The sequence below is a fragment of the Hylobates moloch genome, unplaced genomic scaffold, assembly GCF_009828535.3.
Source record: "Hylobates moloch isolate HMO894 unplaced genomic scaffold, HMol_V3 SCAFFOLD_2, whole genome shotgun sequence".
Classification (NCBI taxonomy): domain Eukaryota; kingdom Metazoa; phylum Chordata; class Mammalia; order Primates; family Hylobatidae; genus Hylobates; species Hylobates moloch.
In genome coordinates, this window is record NW_026652277.1 from 140,530,590 (window position 1) to 140,552,453 (window position 21,864).

General features: G+C 37.1%; 1 protein-coding gene across 3 annotated transcripts in view; it reads left to right on the top strand.

Moving 5' to 3' along the window:
• The window catches only part of SMPDL3A (sphingomyelin phosphodiesterase acid like 3A), a 22,266-nt gene extending 12,184 nt beyond the window's left edge, over positions 1-10,082 (top strand). For 2 of the 3 annotated variants that reach the window (XM_032158110.2, XM_032158119.2), the window contains 5 exons: positions 1,701-1,797; positions 4,040-4,209; positions 5,266-5,446; positions 6,586-6,710; positions 9,442-10,082. In XM_032158110.2, coding sequence (XP_032014001.1) covers positions 1,701-1,797; positions 4,040-4,209; positions 5,266-5,446; positions 6,586-6,710; positions 9,442-9,759 — 891 coding nt within the window. In that variant the 3' untranslated portion in view covers positions 9,760-10,082. The remainder of the gene's footprint in view (positions 1-1,700; positions 1,798-4,039; positions 4,210-5,265; positions 5,447-6,585; positions 6,711-9,441) is intronic. The other variant, XM_058435534.1, reaches the window with a different exon arrangement.
• The last annotated feature ends 11,782 nt before the right edge of the window (positions 10,083-21,864 follow it).

Here is a 21,864-nt window from a genome sequence, read left to right on the forward strand (position 1 = left end):
GATGCGTACCAATTTTTAATCAGAATCTAGATTGGCCTAAGCTGTTGTGTAATTCTCAGACAGGCGACCCTGATCTTGGACACAAACTGAAAATACATGTTTAGTCCAATTAAAACAAGTCATTTGGTTATTACTTGCCCTATATGTATCTATATGTTCATCATGTTTTAGACGCATGTATCAAGAACTACTAGGACTTGGGCATCTTCTTGAAAAATAACTTTTGATAAACTCCTCTCAGAAATAGGTCTATTTTACCAATGTACAGAAGTAAATGAAGAGAGTGAAGAAGGGGTTTCAGTCATTTAACATAATTTTTTAAAACAAAATTAAAAACAGTTATCCAATTCACAAATGGTTTATGGGTTTTTATTCAGCATTTACTTTTTTTTTTTTTTTGAGACAGGGTCTTTTTCTGTCGCCCAGGCTGGAGTGCAGTGCAGTGGCACAATCATAGATAAATGCAGCCTCGACCTCTGGGGCTCAAGCTATCCTCCTGGCTTAGCTTTTCAAAGTACTGAGATTACAGGCATGAATCACCATACCCTGCCTCAGTATTTACTTTCTTAAAGTTTTGTTTGTTTGTTTTCCTCCAAGCGAGGGTCCCCATTTACTTCTACGCTAGAGCTTATGTCATCCTGAAGACACTTTATGATAATAAAAATGTTTTGTACTTAAAATGTATTATTTAAAAAATCAAAATATTTTGATATAATTTATGCTGCCCTAAAGAGACTTCTTCAAATCAAAAGCATGTGGTTGTAAATCTTTATTCAAAGAGTTAAGAAGCTTATAATAGTTTGAACAGTTCAGAAGACTTTGTTAAGTTCTAAAACATGATGTTTTCCTGTTCCCTCAGTATGCTGCATCAGGCAGTGCATGTGCAGGCTCAAACCTGCCTTTGGCATCTCTTTAATGAGCACACTCCCACATCCTTCCCATATCCTGGCCATGCTAAAACATGAGCTTTTCTCTATACATGGTACACACCTATGGAACTCTGTGCTTGTGCCTGTGCCTATGCCTGTGTTTGTATCTGGGCCATTGCATTTGCTTTGATGCCCTTTTGTTAAGTTGATAAAGTCCTTATTTAAGGCCTGGCTTAAATAGTCTCTTCATTCTCTAATTCCCTGAGCTACTTTTTTTTTTTTTTTTTTTTTAGCCAGAGGCTCACTCGGTTGCCCAAGCTGAAGTGCAGTGGTGCGATCTTGGCTCACTGCAACCATCGCCTCACAGATTCCAGTGATTTTCCTGCCTCAGCCTCCCAAGTAGCTATGATTATGGGTGCCCACCACCATGCCTGGCTAATTTTTGTATTTGTAGTAGAGATGGGGTTTCACCATATTGGCCAGGCACTTCTTGAACTTCTGACCTCAAGTGATTCGCCTGCCTTGGCCTCCCAAAGTGCTGGGATTATAGGCATGAGCCACTGCACCTGGCCCTTGGCTACACTTGATTGTTCTTGCTTCTAAGCTCCCAGGACCTCTGGGTAGTGCCCAGCACATTGTCTTATAGTTAATTGGTTACATTTTATCCCCCAGTCTCCAACTAAGTTATAATTCCTTGAAGATGAAGTCTATCTAATAATCATCCTTGCATCTCTAGATGCCTAACATAGTAGTCAGTGCTCAAGTAGTGTTTACATTAATTCAGCTGTGTATCTTTAAATTTCAATGGTGGATTATATTGTTTGTGGCCAGGATCAACTGCCTGTAGTCACCAGCAAAGTGTACAATGCAGTAGCAAACCTCTGGAAACCATGGCTAGATGAAGAAGCTATTAGTACTTTAAGGAAAGGTAAGTGAAAGACTTACTTATTCCTATTTTGCCTCAATTTTTATTCATGTTGTTTAAACTTAAATTTTTAATGTTTGCTTGAGTGCGCCACTTCTGGAGCACAGCCCCCAGTTTTTGTGGAGGGCAGTGAGTAGTAATGCTGCCTGTGACACAGGTCATGAACCTGTTTGTCTTGCAGGGAGCTCTTCCTGTTCTTCTACTCTTTTTTCTTCTTCTACTCTTAATTAGGTAGGTATGTTCCCTATGGAGCAAAAGCTGAATGTTGGATTTGAATGTAAATAAAAGTATATGTTTCTAATTGGAAAATTGATTGAGAAAGAATGGACACTAACTTCTAACCAAGCAGCACAATTTTATAAAACAAACAGCTGGCAAAGTGAGGATAACTAAGCTTTTAACATGGACTTTGAGGTGCTTGGGAAAGTAATGCATAATTGGTGCATAGTAAGGCCTACCCTGGGTCATGTCTAAAGGCCCTCTGCTCCAGTGGCTCTTGACACATCATTATGTAAATCCCTGACATTTTGTGAGCTTAACTGAGGTGTCCAGCTGTTAAATTAAGACTTTGGTGTTTTTAGAATGTTGAGACAAATATTAAGTTAATGGCTAGACTTCTCTCAGTTAAAACACTTCTTTCGGTATTTTTGTTAACCCTTTGGCTTTTGCCACTATTTTGTTATTGTTTTTGCTAGCATGCAGCAAATCATAGTATATATGAATTTGAGACATGATAGCTTAGAATTAGACTATGGTTCTGATTAGGGAACTATATCTAGTCCTCTTTTTTTTTTTTTTTTTTTTTGAGATGGAGTTTCACTCTTGTTGCCCAGGCTGGAGTGCAATGGCACAGTCTTGGCTCACTGCAACCTCTGCCTCCTGGTTTCAAGTGATTCTCCTGCCGCAGCCTCCTGAGTAGCTGGGATTACAGGCACCCGCCACCACACCTGGCTAATTTTTGTATTTTTAGTAGAGATAGGGTTTCACTATGTTGGTCAGGCTGGTCTCGAGCTTCTGACCTCAGCTTCTGCCTCGGCCTCCCAAAGTGCTGGGATTACAGGCATGAGCCACTGTGCCCGGCCTATGTCTAGTCTTATACTTCACATCCTACAAGACACATGGAGAGCTTATGTAGGTTGAAGGGAGAGCCATAAAGAATGATCAAGATTCCTAAAGAAATGCTCTGCCTTCTAAGGAGACTCAGCATAAAGCAGGGGAGGCAGAAAAAAGCTGAGAAGTGGAATGCAGGCCCTAAGAAAAAGCCATATGAGTTTCATAATGATATCCATTCCAATGATAGCCCTCAAAGGTCCAGTTAAACACTGGAGTATAATATTAAGTTAAAAGTCATAGAAGCCATCCTGAGAAAGTCTTAAAGGCAAAAGTGATTTGGGACAGAGATGGCTTGCATGAGGGGTCTCAAACTTTGTCATCCCAGAGGCCCTAGTGAGACCCGTTGTCATTTTCTACTACTAGGACATGAAAGGCAGCTTCTCAAAAATAACTTCTCACAAATTGAAACCCAACTGCCCTGCTAGTACCATAATAAAAATAATAAGATGTTATGACTACAAGAAAGAATAGAGAAAATTAAAGGGGCCATGATCCATCATGATTGAAAGCTAGGGAAAGCTGTGCATAGTGAGTAGGCTCAGGGCAAAGAAAGCTGGGCCAGATCTTAGTGCCCAGCTCTGAAAGTGCCATTGCAACAGACCCTCGGGTGTCCCATCATCAGTGGTTCAGAGGCGTGGGTGGAATGATGCCTTTAAACCTCCTCTCCCCTGAGATTGTAGCAGCTGTGGTTTGTCTGACCTTTTTTTCCGAGTAATCTCTAGCAAGATCCATATGTGTTACCATTTTTTGGATTTTATATTTCACAATGTCTCTCATCTTAAGTCCCTAATCATAAAAGTAGAAGTTGATGTGTAAATCTTGCTTTCATAAAATTCAATCTCATTGCTTACTGCCAAAACACTTATTTATCTTTTCATGTGAATATTGGATACAGCTGTTGTTATCGCAATATGTTGGAAGTGACAGCACAGGGCCTGGCACCATAGCAGGTTTGCAGTAAATGCTTGCTAAATCTGATTCTTATCTAACGATAGCCTATCTATGTGCAAACTAAACAATGAGAAATAAGCACCAACCTCCTGACTGGATTGTAAACCTCAGCAATTTCCTTTCACAATGTTTGTGTGCATGTGTATGTTTTCCTAAATGTGTTTTAAAATTGTTTTTATAGGTGGTTTTTATTCACAGAAAGTTACAACTAATCCAAACCTTAGGATCATCAGTCTAAACACAAACTTGTACTACGGCCCAAATATAATGACACTGAACAAGACTGACCCAGCCAGCCAGTTTGAATGGCTAGAAAGTACATTGAACAGCTCTCAGCAGAATAAGGAGAAGGTAGATCCCATAGACCAAAACCATCTGGGAGTAAATGGAAGGCAAAATTTGTATGTTTATTAAACTTGGGGTGGACTCCAGTATCAATAAAAGTATTAGAATTTGAAGATATTTTGCATAAACACTTTACAACTCATGGATTTTCTTTTTTTTTTTTTTTTTTAAATTTCGAGACAGAGTCTCACTCTGTTGCCCAGGCTGGAGTGCAATGGCATGGTCTCGGCTCACTGCAACCTCTACCTCCCAGGTTCAAGCGATTCTCCTGCCTCAGCCTCCCCAGTTGCTGGGATTACAGGCACCCACCACCACGCCTGGCTAATTTTTGTATTTTTAGCAGAGATGGGGTTTTACCATGTTGGCCAGGTTGGTCTCGAACTACTGACCTAGGTGATCCACCTGCCTTGGGCTTCCAAAGTGCTGGGATTACAGGCATGAGCCACTATGCCTGGCCAACTCATTTTAGTTTTAATTTTTTTTTTTTTCAGTGACAGGGGTCTCACTCTGTTGCCCAGGCTAGAGTGCAGTGATGTGATCATGGCTCACTGCAGCTTCAGCCTCCTGGGCTCAAGTGATTCTCCCACCTCAGACTCCTGAGTAGGTGGGACTACAGGTGTGTGCCACCACACCTGGCTAATTTTTTTTTCTATTATTTTTTGTAGAGACAAGATTTCACCATGATGCCCAGGTTGTTCTCGAACTCTGCTTTGGCATCCCAAAGTGCTGGGATTACAGGCTTGAGCCACCTTGCATAGCAAGTTTTATTTTGTTTTGCTTTTATTGCTTTTAGGATTAGTGGACATCTATTGGTATAAAAAGAGGCCAATTCAAAAAATTGTGACTGAAGTCACAGTTGCCTTATACCATCAACAGTGTGCAAATATAGTGACCCTAATAGTTTTATAATTTCATCTCTTTTTGTTATAAATAGAAGAGATGATATATTTGCTTTCTAAATTTTAATTAATATACTTTCAATCTTGGGTATCCAAATGTCATTTAGTTATGATGAATGTGCAGAAAGATTCTCTTGAGGCCTTTTTGTGTTTCTTTTTCCAGGTGTATATCATAGCACATGTTCCAGTGGGATATCTGCCGTCTTCACAGCACATCACAGCAGTGAGAGAATACTATAATGAGAAATTGATAGATATTTTTCGAAAATACAGTGATGTCATTGCAGGACAATTTTATGGACACACTCACAGAGACAGCATTATGGTTCTTTCAGATAAAAAAGGTAATGTAATGCTGTGTTTGCATCTCCCCAGTCTAAGAGTCTAGAGCAAAGCGGTGAATATCCAGTAAATTTGCTGATTTAGTAAATTAAACATTTTATTTAAAAATCTGCCAGCATTAGCCTTTTCTGAATTATCCTCAATGGTTGTATGATGAGTGTCCAAATCACAACATTAGGCCTGCAGCTGGATTTCTTCAACATAAGCTCCTATTAGCTCCACAGGGCCAGCGTTATTTATTTGCTGTCAGCACAAAAGCCTCAGAAACCCTCAGCTCACTCAAATTTTCTTTTAAATCTTTGAGTTTAAAGAAATATCACTCTATTTTAACTGCTACACTCAAGTTTCTTTTGATGCTACTTGTTTTATTTCTCAGAATTTAGAAAGCAAAGCACAATTTACACAACGGCTTAAAATAAAATATATTAAGCTCTTACTCGTAAATTCTTATTGATACATATATAAGCAGAGAGAACGATACAAACAAACCTCCTATGTACTCATCACTCACATTCAACATCTATCAAGATTTTTCACTTTTTTTTGTCATCGTTGTTGAGACGGAGCCTCGCTCTGTTGCCAGGCTGGAGTGCACCCTGCGATCTCGGCTCACTGCAACCTCTGCTTCGCTGGTTCAAGCGATTATCCTGCCTCAGCCTCCCGAGTAGTAGTGTGTCACCATGCCCAGCTAATTTCGCCATGCTGGCCAGGAAGGTCTCGATCTCTTGACCTAGTGATCTACCCGCCTCGGCCTCCCAAAGTGCTGGGATTACAGGCATGAGCCACTGCACCTGGCCTTATATTCTTTTAATTTTTTGCTGGAGTATTTGAAAGTGAATCTCAAACACTGGATCCATTTCAGCACTACATATTCTATATTCGTTGCTAAAATATATGGATAATTTACATAACCACAAACTTAGTTAACAAAATCAACAATAATTATCTGGTATCAATAACAAAAATGACCCTATTTTCTCAAAATTGTCTCTTTACAGTTGTTTCAAGTCAGTATCCATCAGTGATCACATATCACTTGGTTATGTCTGTTAATCTCTTAATCTGGAAACTGTTTATATTTTTAATATAGTTAAACTCTATTATTTAAAAATGTATGTTTATGTGCATATGTTTTGTTCAGGAAGTCCAGTAAATTCTTTGTTTGTGGCTCCTGCTGTTACACCAGTGAAGAGTGTTTTAGAAAAACAGACCAACAATCCTGGTATCAGACTATTTCAGTATGATCCTCGTGATTATAAATTATTGGTAAGTTGTCAGATTTCAGAGCTGACCCCATATTTATGCGTATCTTTGCAGTTTTCATTAGTTTAGTTGAATTTTTCTCAGGACAGTCATGTGAGATGTGTTTTATGTTGAAATCTCCTGGCATCCTTCTTCTTTTTTATACTTGCAATGTTATCAGGACTTACTAAGTGTGAGCTGATGAAGTTAGTCTTTGGAAGGCTGTTTCTGTTCTTCTAAGGACTTCACATTTATTTAGATGCTTTCATTGGTTAGTGCCATGTTTGTGGACTTGTATACATACTGAAATGTTTCACTAAGCCATGTTCATTCTTCTTCTCCAGAATATAAGTATCAAGAAGAGTGTAGGCTCTGTTACCATTCCCTCTCATGAGCCATTATTTCTAAACTTTTCTGTGTCCCAGTCTATTTCTCCATGAAATGGGAATTAAAATATCATTGAATTCACTGAGTTGCTATGAGGATTGCATGAACAAATCTATGTAAAGCACTTAGAAAAATGCTTGGCTCATACTAAATGCTTAATAAATAAATGTTAACAAACAAGATTTTATTTTCAAGTTCTTGTTCTGTTACTCAGACTGGAGTGTAGTGGTGCGATCATAGCTTACAGCAGCCTCAAACTCCTGGGCTCAAGTGATCCTCCCACCTCAGCTTCCCATGTAGGCGGGACTATAGGCATGCACCACCAAGCCCAGCTAATTTTTATATTCCTATTGTAGGAATAGGAATCCTATGTTGCCCAGGCTGATCTCGAACTCTTGGGCTCAAGTGATCCTCCCACATTGGCTTTCCAAATTGCTGGTATTACAGATGTGAGCCACTGGGCCCACCCAAAAAAAATTTTTAAAGGAAAAAAATGGTAGCTCACGCCTGTAATCCCAGCACTTTGGGAGGCCGAGGCGGGTGGATAACGAGGTCAGGAGATCGAGACCATCCTGGCTGACACGATGAAACCCTGTCTCCACTAAAAATACAAAAAAGTTAGCTGGGCATGGTGGCGGGTGCCTGTAGTCCCAGCTACCCGAGAGGCTGAGGCAGGAGAATAGTGTGAACCTGGGAGGTGGAGCTTGCAGCGAGCCGAGATTGCGCCACTGCACTCCAGCCTGGGCGACAGAGCGAGACTCCGTCTCGAAAAAAAAAAAATTAAAAAAAAACAAAAAATAAAATAAATAAATAAAGGAAAAAAGTTGAATTGGATATTTGGGACAAAAGTTCTTTGGAGCAGCTTCATGGCTCCTTGCTTTAGAACAATTTAGCACAAAAGACTGGCCATTTAGCTTATGGGTACTTCAGTTTGGGTAACTTCCCCTTTCTACAAATACAATTTGAAAATAATTCACTTCAGTTAAAGCCATTATTGGTATAACTGCTTTTTTTTTTTTCTAGATGAATTTAAATAGGAGATGGTTCTGTTATTCCCCAGAATAACAAGGAGGAGATATGGTGGCAGAAATCTGGTTTTATTCATAAATATTTGATTAAATGAGAAAATGAAACAATTGTGTGGTAAATTAGTCCAAAAGAATTTTTTCTAGAACTTTCAGTTGCCTAATTTGGGATCTGAACCTCAGATATATACATCCACACACACACGTATATATCCATCTCTATATGTGTTTATGTAACTGAGGTTCAGACCCTGATGTATATTTACGTGTGTACATACGTACCAATGTGGGAAGATTCTCCTGATATAGCACTAAATAATTTCTAAAAATATAAAAATAATTTCTCATATAATTTCGAAATAATTTCTTAAAATACAGCAACGTATATAGTAAGACTCCATTTTTTTGAAAAAGCCAAAAATGTACATAAGTATGCACATTCCACATATTTATCTTTGTTTTGATATAAAGCCTAGATCACCACACATACACTGGAGTACTGAAAAATGTTTAACAGCTGGTTCACTGAGGGGGAAAGTGCCTTAATTTGTAGTGTTTGTCAATTTCCATGACAGAAATACTCACATCATGGACAATTGCAAGCTACCAAAGTGCCACAGATTGACTGGCAACCTTCCTAAAAATTTGACAATCGGCTTCTGTGAGCTGGTACAAGCTGCCTCCAGCACACCACTGATACACACAACCATTAGCAATGGTTACCTCTGAGGATGTGTGAATTGAAGGTTTTTTATTTTATACATCTCTCTTTATAGTTTGGATTACATGCTATTATGTTCTTTCATCCTTTTTAAAATTGAAAAAGTGATACAGGTTTTTTATTGAGCCTCCCTTCCTCCCTTCCTTCCTTCCCTCCTTCCCTCCCCCCCTCCCCACTCCCTCTCTCCTCCCTCCCTGTCTTTCTTTCTTATTTATTTATTGAGACGAAGTCTTGCTCTGTCACCCATGCTGGAGTGCAGTGGCGCAATCTCGCAATCTCCGCTCACCGCAACCTCCGCCTCCCGGGTTCAAGTGATTCTTCTGCCCCAGCCTCCTGAGTAGCTGGGATTACAGTTGCCCGCCACCATGCCTGGCTAATTTTTTTTTTTTTTCTTTTTGTATTTTTGGTAGAGATGGGGTTTCACCATGTTGGTCAGGCTGGTCTCAAACTCCTGACCTCAGGTAACCCACCCGCCTCAGCCTCTCAAAGTACTAGGATTACAGGCGTGAGCCACAGCGCCCAGCCTAAAATGTCACGGAAATTTAAACATCAGCGCTTCTTGTTGTACAATGCCTTATGTGCCAAAAAGTGAACCAGGTTTTGTTACTGTTCTTAACTGCAGGATATGTTGCAGTATTACTTGAATCTGACAGAGGCGAATCTGAAGGGAGAGTCCATCTGGAAGCTGGAGTATATCCTGACCCAGACCTATGACATTGAAGATTTGCAGCCGGAAAGCTTATATGGATTAGCTAAACAATTTGCAATCCTAGACAGTAAGCAGTTTATAAAATACTACAATTACTTTTTCGTGAGTTATGACAGCAGTGTAATATGTGATAAGACATGTAAGGCCTTTCAGATTTGTGCAATTATGAATCTTGATAATATTTCCTATGTAGATTGCCTCAAACAGCTTTATATAAAGCACAATTACTAGCATTTCACAGTTTTTGTTAATAGAAAATGCTGATTCTGATTCTGATTCTGAGATCAATTTGTGAGAATTTTACATAAATCGTTGTTAATTACGGAGTGGGCAAGTAGACTTCCTGTCTTTGCTTTCTTTTTTTTTTTTCTTTTTGATGCCTAAATGTAGATATCTTTATCATTCTGAATTGTATTATATATTTAAACTGCTCATTAATAGAATGATGGATGTAAATTGGATGTAAATATTCATTCAGTTTATATAATTATATCTAATTTGTACCCTTGTTGAAATTGTCATTTATACAATAAAGCAAATTCTTTATCTCTAAATATGATGAAGTTAACATGATAATTTTTAGTTAAAATCTATGTATTAACTGAGGTCAAAATTGTTTACCTCTCATATGTAAACAGACGTTACCACTGTTTACGTGCACTATCTACTCTTGGGAAAATACCATGGTCATTAGGACCATGCTGAAACATCACAGGGCCTGTATTGCCTAGCTTTCTTCATTCTGTGAGTCTTTGGCATTGCTAACTTTTAAGGATGAGAATGTCACACATACTTATTGCAACTGCAGTACTAGCACAAGGCCTGGGTCCTAGTCCAGTGCCTGGCACCTAGTAAATAATTGTTGAAATGAATTGAAAGCTGTGAATATTTTTCAAAGCAACGTCCTAGATTGCAGTGGTGGCATTTTCTTGGTCACAGTATTCCAAGATAGGATAAAAATGAGCCTTTTATTTAATGGGATTATTTTTAGGACTCTCCAATGGCTCAAGCTGTTTTCTGCTTTCAGGTTAAGTAGGAGAATTAAAGTAGAAATGGAAGGGAGAGTGGGAGGGACTGGGGGATGTAAAGGAAGAGAAGATTGTATATCCCAACACTTCGGCAAAGTGGAGAAGACTGTTAAAGAAAAAAACTCATCATGACACTTGTTAAAGATATTAAGGCAGACGTTATCCAAGGTAGGTCCTAGCGATAGGTATAGGGACCACTGCAATGGAATCCTGCAGTGAGGGAGAGAGAGTGGACTCAGTTCTGACTTCAACAAGGCTGAGTGGGGATTTATAACCAAGGAGCAGAGTGGGGATCAGTGAATGGAAAATTACCAGGAGGAAAAACATCAAAGGTAAGAGGTTTCTGGCTATACCAACTTGATAGTCAGATACCAAGGGTGGGGCATTCTCCCTAAGCCAACTTAACAGGATTCTTGCTCAAACTGGATCCTGCAAGAACAAAGAAGGAAGCCCAATGTTGGCCTAGTCAAGCAGAGGAATTGGAGGAGCCTGACTAAAGTTTTGGTCAAAAGAGAGAGTCTTTGTCAAGACATAAAATGAGCAACCTTAGAATGAGGAGAATGGAACTCATCATCCTTGTGACTGTCTTGATTTCATGTATTAAAATGACTTTTAGATGTAACATTGCATAATAATGAAACCAAATTACCCTGATTTCCAGAGAGCTAATAAAATAAGTATTACAAAACAAAGATATCGGCTGGGCGCGGTGGCTCACGCTTGTAATCCCAGCACTTTGGGAGGCCGAGGCGGGCGGATCACGAGGTCAGGAGATCAAGACCACGGTGAAACTCCGTCTGTACTAAAAATACAAAAAACTAGCCGGGCGTGGTGGCGGGCGCCTGTAGTCCCAGCTACTCGGAGAGGCTGAGGCAGGAGAATGGCGTGAACCCGGGAGGCGGAGCTTGCAGTGAGCCGAGATTGCGCCACTGCACTCCAGCCTGGGTGACAGAGCGAGACTCCCTCTCAAAAAAAAACAAAAACAAAAACCCCTCTCTCTCTCTCTGTGTGTATGTGTGTGTGTATATATATATATATATATATGCAAAGAACCTGAAATTATACATAAAATATGCATTATATATTTATTATAAATTTAAATAGAATATATATTATATATTTGTCATATATTTATATAGAATATGCATGTTATATAAATATATCATTTATTATATATTATATAAACATTATATAAATAGATATATAAAGAGATAATATATAAATAGATATCATATATTATATATTATATAAATATATCATATAATATATCATATATTATATGATATATTTATATAGAGAGCCTCTCTCTGTAGATGTTTATATATTATATTTATATATATTTATATATTATATTTATATATAAATACATATTATATAGAGGCACTCTATATAAATACATATGTGCATATATAGAGAGAAGTTTTATATATAAATTATATATAGTGACAGGTTTTATATATATAAACATACATATTTTATAGATATAACTCCCCTCCTTCTCTATATATGTGTGTGTGTGTGTATGTATATATATACATGTATGTGTATGTATATATATACATGTATGTGTATATATACATGTATGTGTATATATACATGTATGTGTATATATATATGGAACCTCTCTTTCTCTCTCTCTACATATATAATGTATATTATATATTGATATATCTCTGTATATGCAAATGTATTTATATATTTTCTATATATAAAATATATATTATATTTATATATGGGGGAGTTTTATATATATAAAATACATAGAGGGAGTTTATATTAACTTATAATATGTATTATTTTATATTATATTAATAATATATAATTATATGTTATTAAATTTTATATAGAGAGAGAAAGAGATGGGGTTCTCTTGAACTCCTGGACTCAAGTGATCCTCCCACCTCAGCCTGCTGAGTAGCTGGGACTACAGGTGCATACCACCACACCTTGCTAGAAATAGTTTTAGTTAAATTATTGATGAGCTATCTAATTTTGGGGGGAGAAAATCGGTTCCCTTCTCATTTAGAATCCCCTACTTAGATTAGTTCTCCTTGGAGCAATTATATGGATTAGCATAATGTGGGTAATCACTCCATGGAACACTGGACAAAATAATGAAAAGATAAGGATCATATCTACTCTATGACTTCAATTTTCTAAGATATACCTAAAGTTTCTATTATGCAAAATTATCCTTATTAAACGTCAGCATGATTCAGCATCCTTACTCATTAATAGAATGAATTTCTTTCTATGATATGTATTAGTTCTTTAATTTAAAAAATTTAAATCAGTATAAACTTTTTATCTTTTATTGTAAAACTCCAGATCCTTTGCATTCTGTTCTATATATAATGCATTTCCTTTTGAAAGTTTGGTGTCCTCAAACTTTTAAGAACTAATGATTTAGGAAGATGGCTGTGAATATCCCCTGACCATTGCCTTGTAGGCCTGAGGACTCCTTTTCATACAAGGCCAGGGCCTGATATGGCTCTATTGGTTTCTGTAGCTTTTTTTTTTTTTTTTTCAATGCAGACTCCTTCCTCTCCCATCACCACCCATATTCTAATTAATTAAAACAGATAGTCAGTTTCTAAACACAAATGCAATACCCATATCTTTACCTTTTCTCATATTAATCCTTTTCAGTCTAAACTACCCTATTCCTTCCTCCCTCAAACTATTATTTTTTTCTAGAAGACCCAACATAAAGTTTACCTCTGTTGTTAAGACTTATCTAACATGTTTAGGTAGAATTAATCTTTTCTTCTTGAGGCCATCGTAGCACTTCACTTACAATCAATAGTGCCACTGATCACACCTCTTCTCTATCTTCCTCACTGCCATTAATTCTGAGCAAATAAGGGCTCTGCTTTACTCGACTTTGTATCCCTACTGTCTAACACAGTGCTTGACAAATAGGTAAGGAAGTGTATTAGTCTGCCTGGCACCACAATAAAATGCCATGGACTGGGTGGTTTAAACAAGATAAATCTCTCACAGTTCTGGACATGCCAAGATCAAGGCGCCAGCAGGGTCAGTTTCTGGTGGGGCCTCTCCTCTTGGATTGCAGACAGCTGCCTTCTCTTGGTGTCCCCACATGGCCTTTCCTCTGTTTGTTCTCAGAGAGAGAGCGCATAAGCCCCTTTTTGTCTTCTTATAAGGAACTAGTCCTATCAAATTAGCGGCCTGCTCTTATAGCCTCATTTAACCTTAATTACCTCTTTAAAGACCCTATCTGTAAATGGAGTCACACTGCGGGTTAGGGCCTCAGCATATGAATTTTCAAGGGGGCAAATTTCATTCCATAACAGTAAACTTGATAATAAAATGTGTTGAATGAATGACATTATTCTTATTTTCAGAAATGTTTTCCTCAACTACTTGCAGATGTCTAAATTCCTTTAGAAACAGATTAAACTTTGAGCAGCAGAGATGAATGGTTTAAGATAGAAATGTTCGGGTGAGGCAATTTATTGAAAATCATTTACTCTAAAGTGTAATGAATTGATTAGTCACCATCCTACGTGACTGAGTGCACCTTGTTCCAGTTCAGACAGAGAGGATGGATTCTGGCATTGGAGGGTTGGGGAAAGTGAACTGGAACGAGAAAGATGGAGATAGTGAGTTATTAGAAAAGAAAAGACAAAATATTATCTCATGTTCTGATAGTGATGAAGACTTAGTGACTAGGAGGTCATTTGGAGGTGATATAATAAAGCTATCATGGCCAGAATTTCTAGTTAGAGGCATATGAGACTGATCCCAGCTCCTCCAATTTTTTCAATTGCAGCCAAGTTATTTACCTATCTGTAATTCAATCTGTCTCATCAAATAAATGAGGGTTATAATATCACCTAACTTACAACTTTGCAGTGGTGGTTAAATAAAAATGTATGGTGCACATTCCAGTTTGTGGACATAGTTAGCATTATGAGAAGTTAGAAATATTAAGACTATTTTTAATATTATTAGATGCTCAAAGGAGGTGTTAGTGTTACAGCACTGAGCATAATAGACAAAGATTCCTGCTCAGGTAGAGCTTGCTCTAGTGCAACATCTGTGCGTGCGTGTGTGTCTCTGTGTCTGCTTGTGTACAGCTTCGAAATAACACTGATTGTCTTTGAACCACACCACACATAATAAAAATGATTTAATTATTAATGTCTTCTTACAGGGTCACCTTCAGTGTAAGGGACTTCATTCCCAGAGCACTAATTAATAGGGGCTGTGATTGTCAAGACACAAAACAAAAATGCTGGAAATACTGTCAACTATATTACAAAGATATCCACTTGAGTTTTAAATATTTGGGAAGAATGATGAAAAGTTACTAAAATAACTACTTTGTCTAAAACCATGTAATTATATAAACATGGAAATGATTATCATAATGTCGAAGAAAAATCTATTTTCTGATTACTTTCATTGGCAGATTTTATTATTTCGCTAATCAGTGTTGAGGTGCCTGTCTGATACTTACAAAATCCCTTTTTATGGATGTGCCTTCAAAGCATTTATTCTCAGATCACTCAGACTGCAAATGGAATTGTGCTTGGAACAATGACTAGTGTTATGTGGAGCATTTTGCTATAGTGTTCATTTGTCTTCTTTCCTGTTAAGCCCTTAAATCGCTGCCAAGTGGTGTCAAAGAACCATAGCAACAATAGGAGTTAGTTTCTATTCACCTGAAAATTCATTAATCACAATTTCACTTCAAATCTAGCTAGAATCTTTAGCTGAAATTTATGTAGTTTTTCATAATCTTTTGTTTGGGAAGGGTTGGTAGTAATTATCTTAGAATATATAAATATTAAATCCTTTGAATATAAAAAATGACTTTAAAAATTCAAAATGCCATTTACTAATTATTTATATTTTAATCAATATGTTTCACCAGAAAGAACCAAAATCTTTCATTTGAAATCTTTGTGCTTTGGAAGCAAAACAAGATTACTTCAATAAGTGCACATTTAAGATTCTATTTATATTCTTCAATGGGTGTCTGTAAGCCACAGATAATTAAAATGGTGGTTCCTTTGTTTAGAGGCTACAAATGTGTTTAAGTTACTCATATGTTCAACAACTGTTTTCAAAAAGGGAGGAGTGGGCTCATACATTTATTCATCAAGCATTTTCTTGGAGCCTGTTAAGTGCAGGGCCTGAGCTAGGTATGGAGTACAAAGATAATTAAAATATGAAACAAAAGGGAAGATAAATACATATGTAGACAAATAAAAAGAATATATAGTAGAGAAATTATGCTGATTGAACTGGCACATTTTGCCCAGTTCTTTGTAGTTTTGAGTTGTGGTGTTTTGTAGTTTTGATTTGCAGTTTTCTGCATTCAATTGAGGATTTTAATAAGTTTCCTTAATTTATTTTTGGTTCTCATGATGAATTATTTTAGAGATATAGTACCCCTGTGAGTCTTAAGGCAATGTTTTCTTTCTTTTTGTTGTTAGTTTTCTATAATATTCATGGTGGACCTTTTCTGTCAGCCAGCTTCAAATGACGTACACCTATTTCTGCATTTTACCAAGAGAAAGAAAAGAGTGTTTTTCATTTGTGAAGTAGAAATAGTAACAGTACTTCACATAGAGTGGTGTTGTGATGATTAGAGTTAATTTTTTAAAAGCATAACAATGTCTAGCACATAGTAAGTGCTACAAAATGTAGTTAAATAAAATAAATAAAATAAAATATACCTTATTCCCCATTCCAGTCACAGTCTACTTGGTTGTTGTGGTTGACCTAAGTCAACTTACTTTTTCTTTTTGGTAGAAATGGTAGCCATCCTGAAATTCTTGGGTTTCAAGTAAAAGTGAAAGCAAACTTCAGCCAAATTTTACCACATATACAGACATTTATCAACTAAATATTGATTAGTAAGAGAACATATAAAACAAATTGAAACAAATATTTTGTACAACTCATTTTATAGTTTCTAGATAGCTCCAGTTCTCCAGCCGTGAAGTGCTTTGAGCACTACCCTGAATGAAAGATTTGCTAGAACCAAATGCTGAAATTCTAGAGACAAGACATTTCAGCTTTGTAGACTCTCAGATGCTCAGAATCGGGGGAGTGAAACACTTGTCACAGGTGCAAAATTTAAGGAAGTGCCAAAAACTCAGCAATCAGGATTAGTAATATTTTTTAAAATAATTCTTTTAAAAAAAGAATTTATTATTTAGAGACTAGGTTATTAGACTGGCTAATTTTTGTATTTTGGGTAGATACAGGGTTTCACCATATTGCCAAGACTGGTCTCAAACTCCTGGCCTCAAGTGATCCACCTGCCTCAGCCTCCCAAAGTTCTGGGATTACAGGCATGAGCCACCGCACCCCACTAGAAGTGTATTTTAAGGCAGGATTGAAAAAAAAATTCAAAACAAAAATTATAAAGAAAATATCAAAATGTTACATAATGGGAGGCTGTTGTTTGTTTTATGTCTCTGGGTTACTGTGCAACAAGAAAAGTTATATCCAAGTAACCAATGGTTCTGGGGCTGCCAGATGGCTTTATAGGGGTTGACAATGGCATGCAATCCCCTTGGGCAACACAGTGGATAATGTGGAGCTTTATATATAGCCATGTTCTTTTATTGTAGAGATGTTATTAACTTTTTTCACTTAGTTCAAAATATGAGAGAATATTTTTGTAAATGTTTGTAGGGAAACACTTCTTTTCTTTGCTGAACTCAGATTCCAGTATGGCTTGATGGGGCACTGCTTAGATCCCTCAAGAGTTCACCTCTGGAGGTAGGAGGGAGTAGAGATTTAGTCCAAGGCATTATCCCTAAAGGCAAGACTTTTGGCCTTTCAGGGCTCTTCTACTTTGTCATGCATATTAGGAGGAGTCAGTGTCTCTGTAAAACAAACAAACAAAAAACCCAAAAAACTCAAAACTACATACTTCAGGTATTTTAAATTTCATCATTGAGAGTTTCATCATGCTACATGCTAATCCACAGGCCATTATTTCCACCAATAAAAACCTATTTCTGAGATCCAATATGCTAATTAGCAAAGAGTAACACTTCCTGATTAGAGCTCTCACTGACTGCCTGTGGGTCCTGCATTCTTGATGGTAAATTACATGACCACTCCCAAATGTGAAATTTGGATTACAGTGAAACTGGCCCTAGATTTGAGTTGGTATCTTCTTTTGTCTCTACTCTTTGGTTGTCTGAGATGCTAAAACATCAGAATTATGGGAAAATCCATAATTTCCCACATGGAGTAGTATTTGGGCTCATCTTGACTCCATACATACGTATAATTTTATTTAAGGAGACTACATCTCCCAGAGTTCTACAAACGTTTCTCCTCTATAATTCTTGCCCAGTTCTTCTCTAGGAATTGTAGTCACTAATTTTACATAGAAAGAGACAGACTTACTGAGGATGCAGGGAGACCAACACATAGGTTTCTGCCCTCTGTCTGGTGAGAGGTATATGCCTTGATTTCTGGCTGGTATTATAAATGCCTTGTACTTCTGTGCCAGTGGCAGATAGAGGGGTAAAGACAAAGCATTTTCTTTTTCTTTCAAGGCAGCAGATTTTCATTGCTTCAGTGTATATTGTGCAGGGGTCAGTAATTGTCTCCCCACCCAACTGTCAGTTGTAATTCTTTTCAGATTCTGGCAACAATATGACTCTTAGTCCTGGTTAGTTAACTTATTCTTTCATCAAATGTTTATGGAATTTTTCCTACATACTAGGTGCTATTTTAGGCACTGGGAACACAGATAAATAAGCCTGCTTTTATAAAGCTTAAATTCTTGTTTTGCTTTTTCATCTCATTCTGTGAATTCATGGATAGCAGTAAGAAGAGCTGCTAGATAGATATCATTTGACACTGAAGCCCAACCTAAAACACTTTGGCATATCTAGTGAATTTCAAATATTAGGGTAATCAGTTTGATCTTTTCTCATATCCATAAATTACTCATTAAGAAAATTTAAATTGTTAAACAAAGCTTCACAGCATTTTGTATATCTTCTACACGGACTTTTAACGTAATTCATTTAGTATCTTAATGTTTCAGAAGCGTTTCAGTCCATCCACCACATTAGTTATGGGCAGAGTTGGCTCAGAAAGATTAAATAAACTGCTTAAGGGATATTCCTAATTAAGTAGAGAAGCTGAAACTCAAACCCAAGACTTCTGACTTTAAGTTCAGTGATAATTCCATTATACTAGTCAAATATGCAGTTTCCAGCACTTTCCATGTTGATGAATAATTCATTAAATTCACAGGGCAATAGATGATAAACTCTTCTACTAAAACAATTTTGGTTGTTTTTTTCACAATTGAATTAGGCCATGGATTTTTTCCAAGATTGCCTGTCAGTAGTTTCAAATGCTGTGTGTATTCAGTAAGCCTCTTGCTTCTTTGACCTGTTAGAGTCTGCTTGTTCTGAGTGCTCAGTATCAAACACTCTTCTGATGCTACAGGCCTCCTTATGAGGACATACTCATTTCGTTGTTATCAGTGAGTTGAAAACACAACCGACACTAAGGCCACATGATGTTTCTTGGTCAGCTTCTATTGCATTAAAGCTCCCATTTTATATTTTGGTTTCCTTTTTCTTCTGACCAAGATATAATTTAGGAACCATATAAGAAAGAGCCCATCTTTTTTACATTACCTCAGAGAAGGTAAAATATATCTTTTCAAGTTTTAGATTTTTTTCAATCTTGATTTTCATATATTAAATGCTTAATGACTCTCAAGTATGTTGCTAGAAAGCTTTCTTTTATCCTCTTACAGCCCATAACATATTTAATGAGGCTCAGTCAGTTACACATTTAACATGGCCTAGTAAGTATCCATTTTAAGGAAGGCGCACAGTTAGTTCCTACAGGCTCGATTGCTCCAGTTTATGGAATGGTTTTCAAGTTTCTGCATTGGTACTGGATTATCAAGGTCCCCAGAGCATCTGATATTAAAAGAGGCCTTGGACACCCATCCACCAATCCCTTCGTTAAGAAAAGAAAAAAAAAAATCCTACAATTGCATGTCAAGAACAATAATTATATTAGGAAAAACACACTGATATATGGTTTATATCATGCCCCAGAATTTTCTCTGAATAGAAGAAATATGAATAATGACTGCTGCACACACACACACACATATACTTACACACACATTAAGGTACTCTTACAAGAGGAAAGGCTTTTCACTCAAAGATACGTGAGTGGGAAAGAAATATTTCTATATTTCTCAAAAAGCCAATTAAATTTTATGTTTGATCAAATTGCCCAAGTATCTCTTAATACATATCTAAGGGCATAAAAGTGAGAAATGACACAACCCAAAACTCTTTTCTTAGTTTCTAGTAATATAGTTTTTTCAAAACATATTAAAATGATCTTTCAACCTACAGAGTAATAATTATTTCAAGCAAGTATCATCAATGTTTGCTAAAACTATAGAGGGAAAATCTGAATAAGAACAGTATATTGTATTATCCCAAAGTCTCTTTCTACAGCTCACAAACCAATTACAAAAATTGAAACAGTGACTTTCCAGTAGAGAAACCTGGCAGATGCCACCTTAACCAGGTGTTCATAGTTAACATCGCTAATAATGGGACAAACAGCTGATCCTCCTGTTGTGATGCACAAATGATGTACCATTCCTGCCTAAAATACGTAAAATGAACATACAGTTAAGGAAACATCAGACAAATTCACACTGAGGGACATTCTACAAAACAACTGGCCTGTAATTTTCGTAAAGTTCAATGTCATGAAAGAAAAAGAAAGAAAGATGGAGGAATCATTTCGGGTCAAGAGAGACTAAAGAGACCTGACAAGTAAATGCAAAGCATGATCTTGGATTGACACAAAAAATTTCATAAAGGATGTTATTGGGATAATTGGTGAAAACTGAAAATCAACTGCACGTAGTATAATATTACATTAATGTTAAGTCTCCTGAATTTGATAAAACTAGTGTATGAATACACAAACACGTTTGCATATACATGTATATATACACATACAAATATATTTGCATTAAAATAAAAAGTTGAAATGCAAAATATGAAAAAGTTAATTCGAGAAAAACATTGTACCTAAAAAATAAAACAAAGCAAAGCAAAAGGGAACAAAAATTATTGAGACCACAATGGTTGTTATTCCTTCTGTCTGTGTCTTGGAAATAATGAAATAATTTAACCAAGTTATAAAGATGAGGAACAAAATTTGTGAGACTTGTTTTATTTGCAATCCTTTTGCTATGGCAAGCTCTCTGAAATACCTTTTTGTTTTTGTTTTAGTGTCATAAACTACTTCTTAATTGTTTTAGGTAGCTTATAAAATTTCATATAGAGTGCAACTTAATTATGTTTTCTTGAAGCTTTTTTCTCTCTCTTGCTATATTCACCATTGAAGCAAACTTTCGTTGCTATAAAACAAGGAACGGTTGGATTTTATACAGCCCTATCCCTGGTGCCTTTATGTAATCTACATTCACACTCTGCATATTTAGCATCGCTTGTAATGAGGCTTCCTGAACCATGGTAACCCTTGTAACTCAGTAAATAATGGAAATTAGATGGATCATTCTTTCCAGTGGCATGTTGTGAGGTAATCGGCTTTCATTACAGACTTTCTTGCAGAGGTGATTGGGATTAGATGCTGTAAACACAAAGCAGAATACATTCGTTTTCCCGAAAAGCCAAGTTCAAGATTTGTGTGAATCACTGTTGCTACTTTCCCACAGCCATTTTCAGCTTCTTCCTGAGCCCGTAAATGGACAACCTTGCTTAACATGTCTGCTTTCCATTTCCTTTTTCTTTTTTTTTTGAGACAGAGTTTCACTCTTGTTGCCCAGGCTGGAGGGCAACGGCATGATCTCAGCTCACCGCAACTTCCGCCTCCGGGTTCAAGCAATTCTCCTCCCTCAGCCTCCCGAGTAGCTGGGATGACAGGCGTGTGGCACCACACCTGGCTAATTTTGTATTTTTAGTAGAGATGGGGTTTCTCCATGTTGGTCAGGCTGGTCTCGAACTCCCGACCTCAGGTGATCTGCCCGCCTCGGCCTCCCAAAGTACTGGGATTACAGGCATGGGCCACCGCGCCCGGCCTCCATTTTCAACATCTCTTTAAGGGATTCTGGCCCCTCTGTAGAAATCATCCGGAAGAAAATATTTCTTTCTTTCATCTATTAATTTTGCAATGAGTAGTCTCTATAATGGTAAGCTACATTTTCCTGCAGAAAAGGGACTGCTTCTCTTAGCTTACCTTGGAAGCTTAGAAGAGAAAAATATAAAGCTTTATTTTGTGTATGTGG